The 21,942-nt window shown below is 42.0% G+C and overlaps 1 protein-coding gene across 1 annotated transcript; it reads right to left on the bottom strand.

Annotated features, from left to right (window-relative positions):
• Positions 1-1,907: 1,907 nt before the first annotated feature.
• Positions 1,908-21,580, bottom strand: DBX2 (developing brain homeobox 2). Its single transcript, NM_001397014.1, is given in 4 exon segments — positions 1,908-2,851; positions 4,883-5,070; positions 10,418-10,513; positions 21,110-21,580. Coding segments are annotated over 4 exon segments (939 nt in total). The 5' UTR covers positions 21,447-21,580; the 3' UTR covers positions 1,908-2,533.
• Between the last annotated feature and the right edge of the window lie 362 nt (positions 21,581-21,942).

The following is a 21,942-nucleotide window of genomic DNA, read 5'->3' on the forward strand; positions in this document are numbered from 1 at the left end:
TGTTAGAGATAATGGAGAGCCTGGAAGTGGTGTTTTAGCAGGCTATGGTGAAACCAGAACTTGCTGTATTTAAAAGACTTAGCCCATTGCAACTACGAAGCCAATTCAGCATGAGCCTTGCTTGATCCCTGCCTCAGTGAGGTCACAACCTGCCCAGCACATCAGCTGGAAGGTTTGACAGCAGTTCCCATTCAATGTTTATAACATCAGCAGCTGAATGAATTTCACTAGGAGGACTCTGAATCCCATCTACTCTGTCCATAAATCTATGCTGCTTTTAGCACTGACTCTTGATTGACTCATGGGAAAAAAATATGAGCAGCTGTGAAGACTGCCTTCCATGACAAGGGAGATGGAAAAAAAAACCCTGAAAATTTCCCACGCCACACACCAATTTCCTCTGCAATGGGAAGCACGTGTACCTCCACTTGGTTCTTTGATGACATTTTGGAAATATTTGTATGCCTTTCACTGTAGGCAGGCACCAGCAAATAGCATTTCCTAAGACTCTGGCCCACTAACACTTAGCAGTCTTTCAGGCAGGAGCCAGTCAAGCAGGGCAGGACTATGATTTCCACAGAAAAATTAGAAAGTAAATTCATCTTCATGTGTGGATGTAGATTTGTCCATCCATCCCTAAAGACTTCAGGCAGAGTATGAGTGAGTTCTAGGATTTCTGTTGCAGGATGGGAATAAATTCTTCACAGTATTGAAGAGCATATAACACAGGGCATACTACACGCCTTCAAGAGTTCTGTTAGGGTAGGGATGTAGACTGCTTACAGTAACAAGGGTTTGCAACCAGAGGATGAGATAACTTCTGAATTTTTCTGTAATGCCTTTTTTTCCTTTAAAGACAGCCCAGAAAAGCACAGGCAAAGAAGGACATATCGTGTGAGACTGGGACAGCAGAGCTGAGCACTCTGAAGACATGGCATGCACACAGGGGGCTACAAAACTCACCTAATTATGCACGCAGTTTATGATACAAGCTTTGTCATTGCAACCTCAAGTTCCTTAGCTGCACCTGTATCTAAACTTTACCTCCCAAATAATACTCTGTAACAAAGGGAGTAGTAGGTGATCCTCCAGAGGTTAAATATTAAGTAACAACTGGGTGTTTTTCTGGAAGATACACAACACAGCTCACAAACCTTTGGGGCTCAAAGGCAGGAATAATTACACATGTTCATAACATACACGATGAGGAAAGCCAGATGAAATTACCATAGCCATCTCTTTTGGCTATCTGACACAGATGAAGGTGTCCTGAGGAAGCCAAAATGTTCTCCAAAAGGTTTTGCCTGTAGGATAAAATACTTTTCATTTTTATTCTCAACAGATGCAACCACAAATGTATGGTTAAAATAAACAAACAAACAACAACAAAAAGCTGCTCCTTCTGCTCCCATTTTGAGCTCCAAGGCCTTTCAAATGAAGAAAAGTTGATCATTACCTTCCAAAGTGATTTCCTTCAACTGGATGAAGCAAGCAAAACATTTCAAGCTGAGTAATTTTAATACTACTATTTCAAGCTCCTTGCCTTACACAGAATGCTGTCCTGCCTTTGATACAGATGTATGCTGACATGTACTAATGGGTACCAGTTTAATGAGGAATAAGTCAGCAATCAGACAACTACAGCATGCCTTCTCCTTCAGTACTTCTCTAAGAGAGGCTGCAGTGGTAGAGTTTCCAATTTTAGCACTCTTGCCTAATCCATTTGGGCAATAATTCTGCATATAGCCACCATAATTTTGAAATACAGCACAGATTATAAGAGACTGCACTAATAATCTGACAAAATCCACTGAAATTGAGTTGAGAGTGGTTTCAGTTTCACCCACAGGAAAAAAATAAAGGAGTTAGTGAATTGTATTTCCCAGTATGCATCCAAATGAAAGTGGCTTAAACACAGTCCATTTTATTGGCTGTCTGTCTTTTTATTGCATACTTTACTATGGTTATTGGCTGATGTGCGACTGTGCTATTTACAACTAGCTGGATACTGATACAGGTGAGGACAGATGGTGGAAACATACCAAAAATGCTTACATTTGTTTAATACACACCTACTGTGTCATTTAATCAATCTCAAAAAGAACCCAAAGCAACTTATTATCTTCAGGGAAACAGGGTTATTCTCATCTCATGCATAAAATAAATTGCTTGGTCTGAATGCAGTGAGAGATAGAAGTGGTTTTCTATCAGTGTGTTTTAATGAAAATCTATACACAGTGCAGATGTTTAACTCAGAGCAAAACTTCAGCTTCATGCTCTTCACTTTGTTTTACTTACCATCAATTTCTATTTCACATTTAAGGTCATTACAAGACTGGAAAAGAGACGTGAAAAGACTGAGTATTGAAAAATATTTCTTAAATCATTAGTTGTCATTTTAATGGTGTTAGACTTTAGCAAATTTAGGAGGCATAACTAGTTAGCTTTACAGTGTCCAAATATTGTTAGTCTTAGAAGACCTCTCATCTGAAGCCTGCACTCTCCACTCAATTTACAAACTGGCCCTACATTCTTAGTCTGATGATGTAACTGCCTTATTTGCAGTGTCATGGTCAGGATACAAATACAGTGGGCTCTGTGATGAGTTTGCTCTTGGAGGTGGTTGTGTACTAGTCAGTCTTTCAGAATTTCCTGGAGACTTCTCCTTCCACCTTGGACTTGTCTGCTCCTGAGACACCTCCCACACAGAGGGACATGGGGAGGCAAAATTCATGGCAGACTGTGAGAGGTAGTTTTCCTGAAGACCTTCTTGGAGGCACCTGTTTGAAAGCACTTCTTTTTCTTTGGAGTTTCGCCACTTCATCCTTCTATTCTGAAACCAAATTTTCACCTGGTTTGCAAGTTAATGAGAGTTTATTAGCATTTTTTTCTTTAAGTAACATTGCCTTTACATGCTTTTTTATTTATTTATTTATTTAATTTTCCATCCCCTTAGTTTCGTTTTCCTTCTTTATTTGATGTTATAGTAGATCCAGTTAAGCTGACTGACATGAGCTGAGCATTTTTCAATTCCTATTTGCTTACAGCTGAGCCAAATACTCTCTTTGACTTTCCCTACCTCAAGCAAGTGATTATTTGGTGTAAACTGGAAAGACGAAAGACCAGGGCTAGGGGTTTTGCAGTCTCCTTCGCTATAATCTTTCTAGACAGATAAGAATTCTCAGTGTAAACTAGCATTGTCATTCACAAAATTAGATGATGACACTAGCAATGGTAAATACTCTTTCTAAAAGAGGCTATAAGAGCTAAGACTGTCCCATCCGCAAGCAGAGCTTGGTCATCATAAAGCTTCAAAATGACACAGAAGTTACAATTTAAAGATATTTTATCTGTCTAAGTACAGTTTCCCAAGGGTTGCCTAGAACCGTGTGCTTCTGAAATAAAATTCATTTTTCAGAAACTTTTATTTACACAGCTTGAGTGCTCAAAGACATTAATGAAATGCTGGGAACAGCTTAAGGAAATATACGTGTAGGAACTGTTAGATTAAGAGAATTTGTGAAAGGGAATCCAATCAGATTATTCACATTATATTCTTTTTTCTCTTAAATATCTGCATGAAGTTCTAGCTTTCAGATACTTGATACAAGGGCAAGGGGGATACACCTGCAAAGGACTGAGAGTCACTGCCTTAGCTGGCAGGAATCGCTACTCCAGTATGATCAGTCAGATAACTTAAGAACTAACATGCATGGTTCATGGTTACATGGTACTCTTCCTTTTATGAGAAAAAAATAATTAGATGTGGGTATCATCTAGTCTATCAATATAAAAAAAATATATTTTCCAGTTGTGGTACCTGTTATCTGTGTCTCATTTCATTATTTTCTTATTTCCCAGGGCTCTCTTGAATATCAAGAATGTAGATGAAAACCTCAGTAAAAACAACTGTGGTATTAGAAATATGACTATATGCTAGGATTTTTTAGGAAGCTCACTGGTGAGTGCAATTGCACATTTTCATTGAATTGAAATAGTTTATCCTGCAGAGATGACAGCTCTGCTCATACTGTTTATTTTATTGTTTATAGCTTGCTTGAGATGGAGTCAGAGTCATTCAGGTTGCAAGCTATCACAACATCTTATCTTCCATGTAAAATGAAGCCAACTGCAAAGTTAGATTTAACTGATTACGGCCTTGTCAAGTTCTGAAAATCTCCAAGAAAAAAAAAATGATGAGGGCTCCCATCACCATTCCCAGGTTTTTCTGCTCACCAGACAGCTCCTGCCACACATATCTTAAGCACATTTACTCCTGCCAAATGCAAAGAAATTTGAGTATACTGTCAACTCTCACTCTCTTTCAGCTACACTCCAGAAATTGGTGTCTACGCTAGCACTTTCAAAATCCCCAGGAAGAGCCCTGATACCAACCCCTGGGGAACACCACTTGTGACTGGCTGCCAGCTGGATTTTACTCTATTCATCACCATTCTCTGAAGTTGGCCATCCAGCCAGTTTTTTACCCAGCAAAGAGTGTACCCATCCAGGCCATGAGCTGCCAGCTTCTTCAGAATACTGTGGGAGACAGTGTCAAAGGCTTTGCTGAAGTCTAGGTAGACCACAACAACAACCTTTCTCTCATCCACCAAGCGGGTCACTCAATCACAGGAGATAAGGCTGGTCAGGCAGGAGCTGCCTTTCATGAACCCATGCTGCCTGGGCCTGATCCTTCAGTTGTCCTGCACCTGCCATGTGACTGCACTCAAGATGATTTGTTCTACAATGTCCCCTGGTACTGAGGTCGGGACGAAGCAGCTCAGGGCTCGTTCTGCGCTGTACAATTTACCTCCTTCAAGGCCATTTTAAAGATTTTTTCTTCAAAAGGATGGAAAGTTATGGATTTTCAGTCATTCCTTACCTGAGACTCCTTCAGGCCCAGGTTAATCGCCAGTTTCTTCCTGTCTGTTTTACTGATATACTTCTGCTTCTGAAACATTTTCTCCAAAGCCTTCCTCTGGTCTTCGGAAAAGACAGCTCTTCTTAATATACCTCTCCGGGCTTTGGAGTTAGACTCCTGGGTCAGAAGAGGCAGGACACTTTCCTCTCCTAGTGGAAATAAATGAGAGTTTCACATAATAACTAACATATATTAGAGAAATATTAAGTGCTGTTCATTAAAATGCTAGCAGACCACTGTCCCACTTTTGATTTGTTGGTGTTAGAAGTGTGTCGTAATGCTTCAGTCATGTTCATTAAGGGCTAAATCCTCACTTGGATCTAGAGGTGTTGTCAGTGGTAAGGAGTCTCCCCTTGACATGATAAAGAGTAAATCAGATGAGTTCATAGAGGAACATTAACACTGGACCCATACTACTGTAAAATTCAAATACAGTCAGGGAGAAACTACGCTGCTTTATTTTGCACATTATGATTGAGTAAACCACAGTAAGATTTCCTAGGAGTTTATTTTCTTGTCTGAGATGCAGAACCAGATAAAAAGTGGTCTGTAACACTGATTCAATGAATCTAAATAGGCTTTCTTTAGTTTTGTTTGCTAATGAAAGGCTTTCAGAGTGAACTATTTCTCAGAAAATCCCTGTCCATTCATTTACTTTTTCTGGAAACCACAGCAATTTCTTTATTACAGGATTTGGGGAGTACTTGAACTTATTCCTTTCACTCTAGTTTCTAATCTTTTGACACCCCACAGCAAGTCCTTAGTAAGGCAGATTTCAATGAATTCAATCATACCCACTCGATCTACACCTAGAGGGGAGCCTATCCTAGAGAACAGCTTTAAATGTGTGGGACAGGACTGCAGTGGAAAAGTGGAAGTGCTCACATTGTCTCTTCATTGGCCTCACAAAGAGCACATAAAAAATAAATCCAGATAAATGTTTTGCCTTCCTCATGCCCAGTAAAGCCCACAGACCTAGTGCTTTCCCATGCTCCCTCTCCCACAGCCATGGTGCAATGGGAGCAGTCCTAGTGAAGCTTAGTATGGCTCCATCAGTCCCAGGTTTCCCCACATGCTCACCTAGGGAGCAGTACCTGAGATTAGTTGAATAGGGCTTGTCACCAAGCATTAGAGGTGAAATTGCATGGGACACTTACAAAGAGCAGTCCTTTGATTCATGCCATGCCATATAGTCAGACACCTATGACCTTTCCGTGAGAGGGCAGCCACAAAGGTGGCTTTGGTTTGTGTCACTTGCAATTTGGACTTTAAAGGTATAAGCTGTCCTGTTGATGACACCTTCCCACATGCACATGTCGAGACTTTAGAGTTACAGCAGCTGCAAAGGTGTGCTGCTGTTCAATTTCTGCCAAGGATTTAATCATTTCCATATCAAAGCCAATGGCAAAATTCTTATCTAAACCAGATTTTTGAAAACACTGTACATTTCTTTCATGAAAAGGTCTATTCTAGTCAACTGTCAAAGTAGTGGAGAGGAATTAAATATATTTGTTAAATAAATACAGTGCTCTTGAAAACACTAATCAAATCCAGATGCAGCTTTCACAAACTGTTCCTTGCGGCTACACCACATTTCAAATTCTGTATATTATACATAAATACACAGGAGTACAAGTATCTTTAAACACCAGTAGAGGAAAAAAAACACACATACACAGAGGGTACTATAGAACTGTGTATGTACGACAATGAAAAATTAAAGTGTGTATATGTATGTCTTGAAAAGTTGACTTGTGGTACTTCCGTGGCACATGTTCTACTTGTTTGATATTATATACATTACCCATGTATCCTGCCTTCAAGTGAGACCAGCACAGGATGAATATTAATAGCTGAGCAAGTATACAGTTATCTTTCCCTAAAGACCACTGTCAAACACTACTGTTTAGGCACAACTGCTTTTAGCAGCTTCTACTAGACATGCCTTTTTAAATCTTTTCCACACCTTAAGAAACCATCTTTCTATTTGTTCCTTATAACAGCGTCTGGCAAAAAGTAATTATTTTAACTTTAAAAGTTACAGTATAAAGAAGTATAAATTTATACAGATGTTTTTCAGTTTTCAAACAATATTTGGAAACAGATACAAAAAATCATAACCTACTGGCTACTGTCCTGATATTTATCACACAGTGACTCTCCATCCAAACCAAAACAAACTATCTGCAGAACAAAAGTCAAAATGTCACAGTGGAGGTTTCTGTAAAGGGCAAGCTGGGTTCATGTTGAGAGCAGCCCTGCGGAGAAGGACTTGGGGGTTCTGGTGGACAAGAAGCTGGACATGAGCCAGCAGTGTGTGCTTGCAGCCTGGAAGGCCAACTGTGTTCTGGGCTGCATTAAAAAAGGGGTGTCCAGCAGGGAGAGGGAGGTGATTGTCCCCCTCTACTCAGCTCTTGGGAGGCCCCATCTGGAGTACTGCGTCCAGGCCTGGGGCCCCCAGTACAGTAACTACAAGAGCTCTTAAGAGCAGGTCCAGAGGAGGGCCACTAAGACGATCAGAGGGCTGGAGCACCTCTCCTGTGAGGAAAGGTTGAGGGGGCTGGGCTTGTTTAGCTTGGAGAAGAGAAGGCTCCAGGGAGACCTCACTGCAGCCTTCCAGTACTTGAGGGAGCTTATAAACAGGAGGGGGAACGGCTGTTTATGAGGGTAGACAGTGATAGGACAAGGGGGAATGGTCGTAAACTGAGACAGTGGAAGTTTAGGTTAGATATTAGGAGGAAGTTTTTCATCCCGAGTGTGGTGACACACTGGGATAGGTTGCTCAAAGAGGTTCTGGATGCCCCATCCCTGGAGGCATTCAAGGCCAGGCTGGATGTGGCTCTGGGCAGCCTGGTCTAGTGGCTGGCAACCCTGCACATAACAGTGGGGTTGAAACTAGATGATCATTGTGGTCCTTTTCAACCTAGTCCATTCTATGATTCTACGATTATGATTCTATGATATTTCTCTGAGGAGCACATAGTTCCCTCAAGGCCCCCAGCACCATGATCTGACCCTGCACATGAAGCTGGCTGCAAACACCAGCTCTTCTTCCTTACTTGTACTTTCTGTACATCTCGCTGGAGTTTGGGGAATTTAGGTTCCTTTTTCCAGAGAGCCTCCAAGTCCTTTCTGATGAATCATCAGCAGTTCTCAAGTGTGCTGGAAGGTACACAGTGACAGTGGAAGAGCTGATACTTCCTCTCACAGGACAAGAGATACCAGTGAGCTTCACAGGGCTAGCCCTTGACACCCAGGATGAATTCCACAATGGAGTTGTCAACCCAGGACATAGGATGCCAGATTACGTGACCCCTTAAAATTTGTCTTGCCTGGCTGGTTGTTCACAGTCAATCAGCAAAGAAACAGCCTCCTGCCTGCCTCCTGAGGTGCCAATTAATTCCTATACAGGCAGCATGCAGGGTACAGCTCAACACTTGCATTAGAGCAATGTAGTAGTGAAGAATCTACACATTCTAAGGCACAATACGTGACTGATTCTAGAAGCCTAACTGAACAAAATTTAATCATAAACAGAACAATCACAAGCAGCAGTAAGCAACTGTTGGGTCATCCATCACTGAGTCAAAAAATTTGAGACTCATGTTTGAGATAACAAATACTCATCCCCAGTTGAGTAGCCTAGATTTCTTTTAGATCACCCCATATTTCAAGATGTATTCTGACTCTGCACTCAAAAACTACATTTCAGTTTGTGGGGTAAAGGATTTTTCAGTAAGCCAAGAAATGCAGTCATTGATTCACTACAACTCTATCGAAATGAAGTAAGTTAGTTTGAAACCTGTTGCTGTGAACGTGCGTCAAAAGACTTCATGTTCTACTGACATAAATGTGAATCTGTTACCGACCTTTCCCTATGTTACCAGTTTAATTTCTGTAGGTTTGTTTTGTTTTTTTTTTTAAGACTTTTGTTTGTATCCTAGTATATCGTGATAAATGTCCCCCCTAATCTGTGCAACAATCTTCATTTGCCTTCGTGGCAGAGACCACCTTGAAGGAGCAAGTAAAAGCTTTAGTCATGGTTTCCATTTTTTCATTTGAACTCAATACATTCTAGTTAAATGGACAATTAATAGGTCACTTCCAAAATAGTAGTGTATCAGTCCTGGTTAATAAACAATCCCCACAGTTGATAATAGGCCTATGTATTCAGCAAGTCCCTGTATACACTCAGCTCATCCACTAAATCCCTTTTCAGGTAGACAGGGTTATATGGGAAGATGAGCTAGAATGAGTCTATAAAAGTCAGTTTCATTCACTGCTTTATTTTTCAGTCAAGTGCTTTAAATGGTGTCCCGAAAATCTCTTGGAATGTGAGACAGGAGAAAAGACTGGCACATAGAGTATTGCTTTATGGCCATACAAAAGGGCAACTGACCCCTGCCCAGGCCTTTTCAATGTGAAATGGTTCCTAAAGTTCATCTGCACAGTGAAAAATTGTGGTGAGGTCGCGTGTGGATGAGTAAAGTGAAAGTGGTGATTGGTCATGGTGCTGTCAACCATTGTGGGAGAGCCGGGGCCATGTAAAATGCTCTGTGGGAAAGTGTCAGCCCCCTAAAGAGGTGCTCAGAAACTTGCAGCTCATTAAACTGCCAGCATTTGCTGCCTCACTTGTCAAGAATCATTCAACTTAGCAACTGCTCTTCTGAAACATTCATAAAACACATGCACGTAGTCAGGAAGGGTCTGAATGCAACTGTGATAAAAAAAGTATATGCTACAGCATGCACGAACTCCAGTTTCCATTTGGATTTGACAAAGGATTTGTGCTTTTTCTCCTTTTTGAAAGACCAGGAGATGTGTCTTCTGTATGTTTCTGAGCCATAAACATGTAAAATCAAGAATATACGTTCTTACAACAGGGCATGCAAACTTCACAATCAAGGTTAAATTCAGATTTGAATGGAAATGTATTCCAGCTCTTAATCCTGGGTGCAAAAGGTATACTGGCAAAAATTCTCCTCAACATGTCTTCACATTTTTACATTATAATTAAAAAAAAAAAAAAGAAAAATGAATTAAACACATGCATGCATTTGACTGCTCCAAAAAGAATGACTATTTTATTTAAATAATGCTAGAGCTTCCTGAATCATAATGTATCCCTACCAGACATCAAAATGCAGCATCCATTTTATGATCTTTCAGCTCTTTTCTTATTTGCAAATGTTTATTGAGAGATTTTAAAAAGAGTTGCTGATTTTTAAAAGAATCTTTTCTAGTAAACTGAAAACAAGGAGACTTCCTAGGTTAGCTCTGTCTGGGTGTCTCAATGCCATTAGAAATCTCTCACAATTGCCCAGTGTACTTAAGTTTGATAAATCTTTGGAAACCTTCTGAATAGGATTGCTGTGATTTTACTAAGGAATTAGCTGCTGCCATTGCATCACCAATTAGCTTTCCAGAACACATTAAATCCTGCTGCTTTGGTTTACAGAATAACTCAAGCATTACTGATGAAGCATAAAAACTTACTTGGAAAAGCAGTGGGGGATGCAGGGTGCTGACAGGACCCACCGCAGCATGCTGAGTAGAATGGCGGGGCTCGGAGAAAAAAGTGTTTGGAAAGAGCTGCAAAGAAAGCATAGATCTAATTGATTACCCATTGAGCGTGGGTGATATTCATAACAACAGTCGTCCAAAAAGTCAGTGTGTAAAGTCCTGCCCCACAAGCTCTTTTTTCTTTTTTTCAAGATGGTGATATTTTTTAAGGCAAACAGTGATAAACCAAGTAATTGCTCTTTAATTTTAACGAGGTTAGTTTGTATCTATTGCTTAAATACAATATGCAAAACTCTCACAATATATCTCTTATAAGAATGAAACTCTACGGATGTGAAATTTACACTTCTAATTGCTGTAATCCTAAATATTAGGACTGAACATGTTTTAATAATGCAGTCAAAATAATTAGTATAATGCATCTCATAAAGTTAACAGTTAACTACTGTTAACAGTAGTTATTTAATGTGATAGGCATCATATCTCAGAAAAAAAAAAAAAAGATGGATTCTAAAAGTGAATCCCCAACTCTCCTCCTCATACTGTATTCAAATCAATAAAGACTTTGATAACTAAGGAAACGTAAAGAACAAAATGCAATGAGACAATCCAGGCGAAAACTACAAGGCCTGATTCTGCCTTCCTAATATTGAGCTCGATCTCTCTGGGAAGTGTTCTAAATTTCAAGAAGCCACCTGCTGAAGACAGCTCTGCTTAACACAATCAAAACTGCAAAATTGTCCCACAGAATTAGGTAATATTTGGCAGTGTTTCTATAGAATTTTTTGAAACAATGAACCACCAGACCCTTATGTTTAAAAGGTAACTCCATACCCAGATAAAAAATTAAGAAATCAGTAACAAGGAAGGAATACAAATAAATGTATATAAGTAGTGTTCTTCACTTTTGAGGATTTTTCAACTGAATTTAAAAGGAAAGATCCCTGAGAATGAGGTTCTTGAGTAAGTACATGTTAGGGCGTCTCAGTAAATTTTCTGGCGTACAATTCTGCTATCTTCCAAAGCAATGGAAGACTGCCGTAGAAGCCTAAGTCCAAACATTTCGAAAATACTTACCTCTTTTCATCTGAATTCATACAAGCTTAGGAGAAAATGCCTTTATAATGATTAAGTGTTTTATTACTGCAGCTTTTCATCAACACTGCTGTTTCTAATGAAATAACAATATATTGCATGCTGAACTAATTGCCTATATTTGGGGTGCATGCTTGCAAAAAGAGTAATGATTTATGCCAGGCATTAGTATTCTAAAGCTTCTCTTTCACATGAGACTATCAAATACAGAACTCTGTCCCACAGAGCTTTAAAGAATCAAGAATATGCAGCCATATTTTATCTGTCTATATATCTAAGGGACTTCAGAGCAGTTGGAGAGGTACATAAGGTGGACAGTAACTAAAGAAGCACAGAAGATGGAGAAGAAAAAGACCTACCAGATAATCTCAGCCTTCCTCCTGAACATGAAAGTTTGCTCTTAGGAATACCTTCTATCTGCTGCTAACATTTTATCTGCTACAGTTTTGAAACACTCATATGTATCAAATATTCCTTGACTTCTATACTGTCTTCTTCCTATTAATCAAAGCTTGAGCAACTTATTCATGTCATATGATTTTTGTCATGTTGGTCTGTCCTTGATTTTCCCTTTTATGGGTCCTTAATTCTCTCCAGTTCCTTGCTCTTTTTTGATAATGTGGTACTAATCATGATATAGATGAGTACCAGGAGACAGCTGGATAAATAAGGAATGAATGACCTACTGCTTCAGATAGATACCATTCTCCCACAAATAAAGACAGAGAAATATGAAAAGGTAGGTTTTTTCCATTTAGTAAATTTCTCAACAAATGAGTTACAGTCATAAAGGCCAGGAGATGGATCAGTATCGAAACTTGTGCAACTTGCTTAAGAAAACCTCAAACTAGCCACATACTTCTACTATGTTGTGGCAGTGATTTAATGCACAGCAAGCAGCAGAGAGCTCCAAGCAGAGATCTGCTCAAGACAATGGAAGTCATGCTTTTGTCTTTCTTGGCCATTTTACTTCATCTCCTCAGCCAACTCCTGGCTTTTTGTTTGTTTGTTTGTTTTTGTGTGTTTTTTTTTTTTGTTTGTGGGTTTTTTTGACCACATGGCATGTATTCCTCCAAGGGAAGGTGTCTGACTAAGCAGTAAGATGAAAATGATATCTTCATACAACTCTGAACCAAGTGGCTCCTGAGACTATTTCTCAAGGTTGATTCATTCTAGATCCTGTGGAATAATAGCAAGTGACATTATTTCTCCTAAACCTATAGCCAATGCACATGTCTGATTTATAAACTTCTTTAATGTGCTTCAACTACACTGATCTGTGAGCAAATCGTTAGGTCTATCTAACCACAGTTCTAGGTCATGTCTTCAGAAGCAGCTGCACTCAGAGCAAAGTGGAGGAGTTACAGAGTTACACCAGTAAAGAAAATGGCACAACACAATGATACTGAACTTCACTTCAGGAGCTCTACATAGAGAAAAACATGAATCCTTCACCTTAATGCATATGGAAAGCATTGCCTATATTTTCATTTTGTGGTCACATGTATCAGGGCCACTCTACCAATATTTGTGGGTCAAGCAACTCAAAGCAAACATTATTTGGATGAAAATTGCTGAAATGTCAGAATAGTAGTTCTGTATTTATTGGCCAGAATGAAGCATACAGTAACAAAACAGCAGCTTTTGCTTCAAGTCACATCAGCTAAACACGAACCATGGGCTAAATCCTAATAATTCATATTCCAGTACCTGAAGGGAGCGTATAAACAGGAGGGGGAGCGGCTGTTTACAAGGATGGAGAGTGATAGGACAAGGGGGAATGGTTTTAAACTGAGACAGGGGAGGTTTAGGTTGGATATTAGGAGGAAGTTTTTCACACAGAGGGTGGTGAGGCACTGGAACAGGTTGCCCAAGGAGGTTCTGGATGCCCCATCCCTGGAGGCATTCAAGGCCAGGCTGGATGTGGCTCTGGGCAGCCTGGTCTGGTGGTTGGTGACCCTGTACATAGCAGGGGGGTTGAAACTCGATGATCATTGTGGTCCTTTTCAACCCAGGCCATTCTATGATTCTATATGCAAGATACCTAATTCTTTTTCTGCTTAGCATTCCCATTTCATTAAAACAGACACTGTATAGATCCAAGCATTTCACAAAAGTGAGGCTTTACAGATTCAGCTTTACAGATGCAAAAAAAATAATGAGACATCAGAGTCTGGTATAAATGACTTCTGGCACCCAAAATTGTACTATATGTTTTAAAAGAATATTTACTGGGACATAAATATAAAGGGTTGAAATACCTAAAATGAATTCAGCAATTTTTTAATTTTAACTCAAGATAAATTATTTTGACACTTCTGTATGCAAAGTTTTAGTAATAATGCTCATTTACCTTCAGCTTTGTGAATTCAGAGCATTTTACCAACAGACAGTAAAATAACAGGAAACATGCAGATGGAACTCGGGATTATCTGGGCTAAAACTCAGAGATTCACTCAGACACTGACCCTTCAAAATATACTTCCCTCTCTGAAGATATTCTAAATTCAAAAACCTTCCTGTGTCATTTTGAGAGTAAGGGTCCTAAGTCCAATCCAACTGAAATTAATACATAATTTTAAAATGTCTTATTATTAAAGACACTGTTTGCTTTTCCTAATTGGAGCATTACAAAATGACTTCAGAAATGGTACAGGCTACTAGCCAGCAGGCAAAGGGGAAGGGGCAAAAGACAAACTGCTGTGAGGAAAAACAAACCTAAGGTACATTTCTGGTATTACCTGCACAGGTTTCCCTCACTACATGTTTTTTCCTCACATTTAGCTGGTAAAAACATGGTATAATCTTGTGACAAGAGCAGAACCGCCTCAGAAGCGTGATTCAGAGAGCAGCACAGAGCCAGCAACAAGCAATGCTGAGCACAAGAATGAAGTCAGAGCTCAAGCTGTGTGAACCCAGCCCTGATACTCCAACTATTGCTAAGCCATCGTGAACTGCTTTCCCCAGTGGCTCTAGCTCTGGTAGGAGAATTTAATATGTAAACATTAAAATGATGCCATTTCATCTGAAAAACCTGGACAGTTTCTGCCTATGAAGTAGGTAAAAGTAAACTGCAATTTCCCACATACATTCATTCCTGGCAACGATTAAAGCAGGCTCTACAAAGTTGCAAGAAAGCTGCACGTCCTGAGGAGCTCCCTGCAGCCAGTCCAGCAATGACTGGGCAAGTCAGAGGTCCAGCTGAGCCACACAGCACTGCCTGCTCTGTAACACAAGCCATGGGCCTCAGAAATGGGCCACAGCTCTGTTCCTGTGGTCACTGCATTCAGTTTGGTGCTACGGCAGAGGTTGTGCAGCCTCAAGCCTTTGGGGGCACCTGGCCATGAGAAGGAAGTGGCAGCTGCTGCCACCTCCCACTAAAGGAGGTCAGCACCACATAGATGTGTCAAAATGTACTGCAAGAACTTGTGATGCAGCATACCTCAGAGCTGTCCACCCCTGCTTATTTGCTTTGCATTCTCTCCTGTAAAACCAGGCAGTGTGAATGCTCAGAGGAAGCTGAGACAAACGGGCAGACCTGAGTGACACACACAGATCAGTTTTAAAACCCCAGCAAACATGCACATAAATGTTTTTGTACTTCCAAAAATATATCTGGGAATTCTGCATGAAAAGCAAATGTGAGAAGCAGGCTTGCATTTTTATAATGGGTCTCAGTGGAGCTTTCAAAAATCAGCAGAGTAGTCACTCCAGAAAAGCTATGTCACCAAATAGGGCTTGAAATGTGCTAACAGCACGATTACGGGTTCCTTACACCTACAGCAATGTAGTAGATGACGGAGTCACACTGAGGATTAGCTCAGATCACATGAATGCCCGCCAGTGTTTAGAGGTATCATTTGCATGCCTTATTATTAGGGCACGCTTTGCTTTACATGATGACTGGTTTGTTTTCTCTGCCTAAGGAAGCATGCAGATCTCACTGCTAGGACAAGGAAAGGCAATGTCCACAGCCCACACCACTGCCAAAGCCTACACGGACCCCCCAGAATCAGCAATAAAGGCTCCTTCCACCTTCTCCGTGCCTTGTACATGCTTTTGCTGTTGGGAAGATGTGAATCTGGAAGGCTTCATCTCCTACTTTGCTTGGTTCCTGCTGGGTGCCCAAAGGCTTACATGGCCCTGGCACTTTCTGCCTACCAGTTCTTGGAAAAAAAATCTTTTCTCTTTCTTGGTTAAATATTTTTAAGGGCATTATTGTCAGTTCTCTGTCTAAAAGTTTGGTGTGCTAAGCTCTTTGCCTAGGCCTTCTGTACAGTCAATGAGAGGAGATAAGCAGCTCTACACAAAGACTTGGCACCTTAATATATATGTCTAAGAAGATAAGTTGTGTCATTCTCTGGAGGTGTCTCTCTGTATCAACTACGGATTAGACAAGGTATATGGACAATTAGATTAGACAAAACCCCTTTATTTTTAAGCAGTTGAAATAAGATGGCATTCTTATCTTGTCAAAATAATACCATCCTCTCTAGAGACATAAGCAGGCTGGAAAAAACGATAAACTTCAGCCATAAAGAATTATTTCTTTTGGTTATCAACATACTTTGGAAATAATTTCCTCAAACAAGGTGAAACTAGGCTCACATGCTGCAACAGGGCAGTTCACTCGTTTTCATCATTGCAACCCCAACTCAAAATCTTGCCATTGCCTAAAATGCATCATTTACTCCAGCAGTATGCACTGAAGAGCTACAATTCCTACCCGAGCCTCCCCTGGCTTTACATACTTGAACTTGTTTTCATTCTGAAAAGATTTCATTCCCAACTCTGTTATAGGTTATGACTGACCACAAAGATAGAAAAATTAGAGTACAAATTAGTTTGCGAAGCTGAATTAAGCAAGAATGATGTTCTATGAAACACTTTCCGGGGTAAATGGAGGCAGAAGACTTGCCTTCCCAAATCATGGGGAACTTAGGAATGTAAAAAATGATAGCACAACGAAGCTTAATGAAATTCTCTATTTGTGTAGAGAACTTGACTGATGAGATTAATCCTTATCACTTCATTTGTTTTCTAAAAACCCAATGAATATGGTATGAAATTTCAGAAGACTTCAATCTGAAGTATAAAGGGCATTTTATAGAAATGAATTTGCTATCTGTAGGCACGATTAATTCCACTGTTTTCTTTTGGCAAATAATTGCCTTTCTGCAGACCCTTACTACTACTGCAGACCCTTACTATCCCCAGGCAGTGCTCAAATCTCACTAAGGACCAGACTGGAGCCTCGTTCTTTGTCAGTGCCACCAGAGGCCACAGCACTGCCCCACCACAGCTGTCACTGTGCTCAGACTGCCCAGCTGTGCTGGGTGGTAGTAGGGCAGGCACCAGTCTAGCTCTGCAAACTTACACAGAGGGAAGAGGCAGCTTTACGAGCCACTGCACAGCCACTCTTTTAAGGCATGCTGGGCACCTCAAATCAATTCTATCAAATGGATCAAGATGTTTTTTGGAAGCAGAAAAAGATGCTGTGATTTAAATTACCTCCTGCTCGTCATAAACAAAGATGAGGTTTTACTAAAAGCAGGAAATAAAGCAAAACGGTTATTATAGGACAGAATTAGGGTCATCACATCAAGGAGAAAAAACTGACGCTGGCCCAAAGAGTCAGCCTGCAGATGACAACTTGGTTTTACTTCCCTGCAGTGTTACCAGTTTCCTGTATTACCTTAGGCAAGTTACTTCCTTTGCCCCAGCTGCTCCTCCAAGCAGTAGAGGTCCCTCCTATCTCACTGGCACGCTGCCATGATAAATGCATTCAGATGTAAAGTACCCAAATGTTGGAGAAACAGAAGCCACATCCATATCATTGAACAAATGTTTATTAGTGTAAGTTAATTTTATGTTTACGATTTACTTATTCTAATCACCTTCTTTCACACTATATGTAATGTACTGTATTCTTTCCTACTGTATTCTGATGCCTTAGGCAAAAATCCCATAAGTTTAATTTTTCAGAAAGTTTATTGATGGAAGTATCTCACTATTACGTTTATTTTATTTGTTTCATTGTGCTTTTCAGTTTCTTTTCTCCATTAACCTATCAAAACACCGAGATTAAAGTAGAAAGCCAAATTCTCGCCATGTATGTACCAGTAAGTATATTCAGGTTGCAAAGCACTTACTGGCATTTTCCTTCCAGGGCATGTTACTTGAGAAAATAAGAGATTTTGTGGAAAATAATTTCAGGTAGCAGAGAACAGCACACTTCTCACTGAGGTCACTCCGAGCCGGCGCCAACCAGTACTTGTGGAAATCAAGTCACAGGGAAAGAAGTGGAGAGCACCTCTTTAAAGTCCGTAGTACAGCCAGCTGCATCTCATCACACTCCAGATAATTTTCCTATGCCAGAAAATGCTGAGAGAAACCCTCAAGTTTTCCATTTTATCCAGAAGGTGATGATAGCACTGAACTACAAGGCGAAGGGCCAAATCAGAGATTAGCAAGCAAAAAAATGCGGACTTCCTTCCTACTCAGAGTCCATTAGGTTGCTCAAAATTTCTCCTTTAGGCTTCCCTCACCTCTTCATGGTTGAAGTATAAGCTGCATAGCTGTAATACATTTCACTGGGAAAAACTGGTTTACAACAGTGCAATTTTTAAATGTTCCTACCTAGGAAGAACACTTTTCTGGTGCCCAGTGCTTAAAAAGCAGAGCCAGGTTCTGCACTGTGTGTACAGCCATGGTTACAGGGCATGCAAAGCTCTCACAAAGCTCAAAGTAGGATTTAATTTCTACTTTATTAAGACAAAAGGTCCTAAACAGGAACCAGGACCACAGCACTGACACTGGGAGAAATTCAGTCCAGTTAGACAGAAACAGTGCTTCATGTGTGCTGGTGTTGGTGGGCCCAGTTCAACGTTCTATCACCAACAGTGTGGCTTGAAAGGAAGGCGCAAGGCAGCATGCAGGAATCCAGAGTGGCTGTAAGCCAAACATCGCAGAAAGCAAGTTGATCACCTGCCATTACCATTCCTTCTGCTTTTCCTTCCTAAACTCTGAGAAACATGCTGGTTCATGTGGTTGGATTCTTAAGTCAAAATAAGCTAAATTAAAAAAAAAAAATGTTTTGATGTCATTTATAAAAATCAATGCAATGTTGGAAAGTGATTTTAATATTTACAGAGAACATAACAATATTTCTTTTCAAAATTGCTTTCACTCATTAGATGATGCATCTTACAGTACTTGAGTACTTGTTCAGTTTTTCCTTTAGGATCGTTTTTAGGGGAACTCAAAATACATAAGCAGATAAACACTTGAATGATAAAACTGGATCAGTTCGAATCTGTAAGTAATATGAATGAAAATTTGCTAATAAAACTGCTGCTGAAGAGTTAGAAAGGGAAAGGCCACCACAAGTAGATGGCACAGACCAACAGCCCCACCCCAGCCAGACTCCATGGCACACATGGATGAGAGCCTTCCAGCTTTGCTCATGTCATTCCTCAAAGGACACCATGGGTAAATGTTAGTTTTGGATGTGTAAAATGTTTCAGCTTGTTGAGTTGGGTCTCTGCTGTGATTTGCTATGCCTTGCCTCCTGAAAACTTCTGGTGGCTGCACCAGGGTTTGGGACTACACATGCAATACAGATTACTGATCCCAATAATTTTGATACTTTTTAGTCTTTTTTTTTTTTTTCCCACTTTAAACACCTTGAATTGTGCAAATCTAGTTTGTTAGAGCACTTTCGGTCCCTACATAATATGTAAATACTTGTTAGGTCAGGAAGATTGCTTTTTTTAAAGCAATTCGCTTTATTCTGTTCTGTAGTGTTTAATAAGAACTCAGACTAAAATGTCATATAGGTTTGGAAGTCCAAACTGAAATGTGTTTACTCCTCCAAATAAATATTTAATACAGATAAAAATCTCTAAATTAAAAAACCACCTCATCAGCCGTAGGCGCTTGCTTTAGCAGGGGGCTGGACTCAATGTTCTCTAAAGTTCCCTTCCAACTCCTACAATTCTGCGATTTACCTAATAAAAACTCCTAAGTTAACATACCTCTGTAAACTCTGAAAATCCATACTCTGATAAAAGAGCCTTTTCCCCTACCAGAGTACAAGCAAGGAACTACAGCCTGACCATGCGAGCCTTACTGAGAATTACTACTGTCCAGTGTGTGAACAGTTCCTGTAGAGTACGCCGATGCTAGAGAGAAGAGACTCCTTAGAAACTACAAAATCTGGCTCAGCAGAGCTGTTCTGATCTAGGTTGTATTTACAAGAGCTCAGAATCCTAAGATTGCTCATCACCCTAAAAGACGTCAGTCAGACCAGCATCTACTACCCTCGCTAGAACCTATACATCCCTGTTGTACATCTACATTAGCAGACTTTCTTAATGAGTGCATAATGCATGAGGAAATCTAGTATTTCTCACTGCTCAAATGTAAGGGTCTGGTGCTTTATCCCAAAGTTCCCTATGAAACCAGTTGTGGGCTAGGAAGAAATGTAGGGTCACTACTAGGAAGGCTCAACCACGCAGCACTTTGCTAAGTCCACAGGTACCCACGTAGGCCGATGAAAGAAAACTAACTCTGGGAGCGAGCACTTGAAAAATTCAACCTTAAGTAATGTGTGAGAGTTAGAAAAAGGCTACTGATAGCTATGAGTGCTGGGGGATCTGCTGTCCTGCTTCTATGTGTGCTTTGTGCATAGAAAAGCAGCACTGGCTCTACAACTTAAAAATAAAAAATAAAAATAAAAGAAAGATAAAGAAAAGAATGTGCAGCTAATTGCAGAAAGATGGTGTTTGTCCTCTATCCTGCCTTGGGAAGCATGAACATGTGTTTAAAGAACTGAAATGCTTAAGACACGCTCACATCACCGACGTCCGGAAACGCTGAAGGCACAAGAAATGTTTTGGATTTTGCAGAACACTTCATAGGATTTAATTGAAATAAAAATATACTTGGAAAGAAATTAACTGTTAACAATTTCGGTTCTACGGGGAGCCACTCGTTTCACACCTGAAAGCCTCAGCTCAACAGCCAGGCTTCCGTCCGTCTTATTTTAAGCACATTTAAGACTGAAATATCATATATCAAACTCTGAACACATCACCGAATGCTGAGATAAAGCGATACATTAAAACATAAAGGGAAAATGTAACATCCACGGCTGAATTTTAGGGACTCTGTAATCCAGCTTCAGCCAGCTTAACGACTGACAGAAACGCTCACTCCTAAGTATGCCTTACAGTGGTTCTGTTCAGGCAAAACACACGTGGCGCATTAGGAAATAAACTTCGCTCCGTAAAATCGTTTCAGCCCGTCCTTCCCCCGCGCTGAGGGCGGCAGTGCCGCTCGGCTTTCCCCGGCACCGAGCGCGGGGCTCTCGGACCGCTTCAGGCCGTACGGAGCTGCGATGAAGAGCGCTTCCAGCCATCCCCGCGACCAGTAGCGACGCTCCGCCGCGCTCACTCCATCCACAGGTGCGCGGCTCCGCGAAGTTCAAAGCCGCGGATGGCGAGAGCCCCACCGCGGCCCGGCCGCCCCGCCCGCTCCCTGTCCCCGTTCCTCGCGGCCGGCGCTCACCTGTGGCCGCCGGCGGGAAGACGCCGCCTCTGTCCGCCGCCGGAGCCCGTGCTGGCAGGCGGCCGCCGTCCGCCGCCGAGGGGTTAAGCACTTGGAAAGCCCATCTGGTCGGATAGGGACCCCCCGAGGGGCTGATTTGTTCCGCCGCGGGGCACAGCTTGAGGGGGACGGGGCTGGCGGGGAGGGGACGGAGCTGGGCAGGGCTCTGCGGCGCGCCGGCCCGTAGCAAGTTCTCGATGAGGAAACTTTTGCCCAGGCTGCCGAAGCCCGGCGCCGCCGGCAGGTTGAGGAGCGCCGAGGAGCCCACCAGGTCCCAGTACAGCGCGCTGGGCAGCATAGCGAGGGCCGCCCGGCCCGGCCCGGCCCGGCCCGGCCGCCGCGGCCCCTCACTGGGCTGGGACGGGGCGCCGGGCTGTGGGGCCGGGAGGGCTGCGGGGAGCGGAGCGCTCGGGGGAGGCACGCCGCGCCTCTCCGCCGGGCTGGAAGGTGTGTCCAAGCGCATTCATTATGTCAGCCGGGCCGGGGAGTGATGGACGCGGCCAACAATGCCGCCTGGCCCGGCAGCCCCTCGGGAAGGGGGGTAGGGCGGGGAGCGGGGCGGCCGCGTCCTCGCGCGGGGGTGGCTGCCCCCTGCAACCCGCCGCCATGTCACCCCTCGGGGCGCCCCCTGCGTCCCGACATGGCGGCGGGCCCGCGGCTGCCGGCCAACCTGTGCCGAGGGGACGGGAGGGAGCGGAGCCCCGGGCTCGGGCGGGGGAAGGTGGCCGCGGTGCTGACCGCAGCGCTGCGGCCGGATCGGCCGACCTCCTGATCTCATGAGGTAATAGGAAGAT

This window comes from Gallus gallus, chromosome 1 (genome assembly GCF_016699485.2).
Source record: "Gallus gallus isolate bGalGal1 chromosome 1, bGalGal1.mat.broiler.GRCg7b, whole genome shotgun sequence".
Lineage (NCBI taxonomy): Eukaryota > Metazoa > Chordata > Aves > Galliformes > Phasianidae > Gallus > Gallus gallus.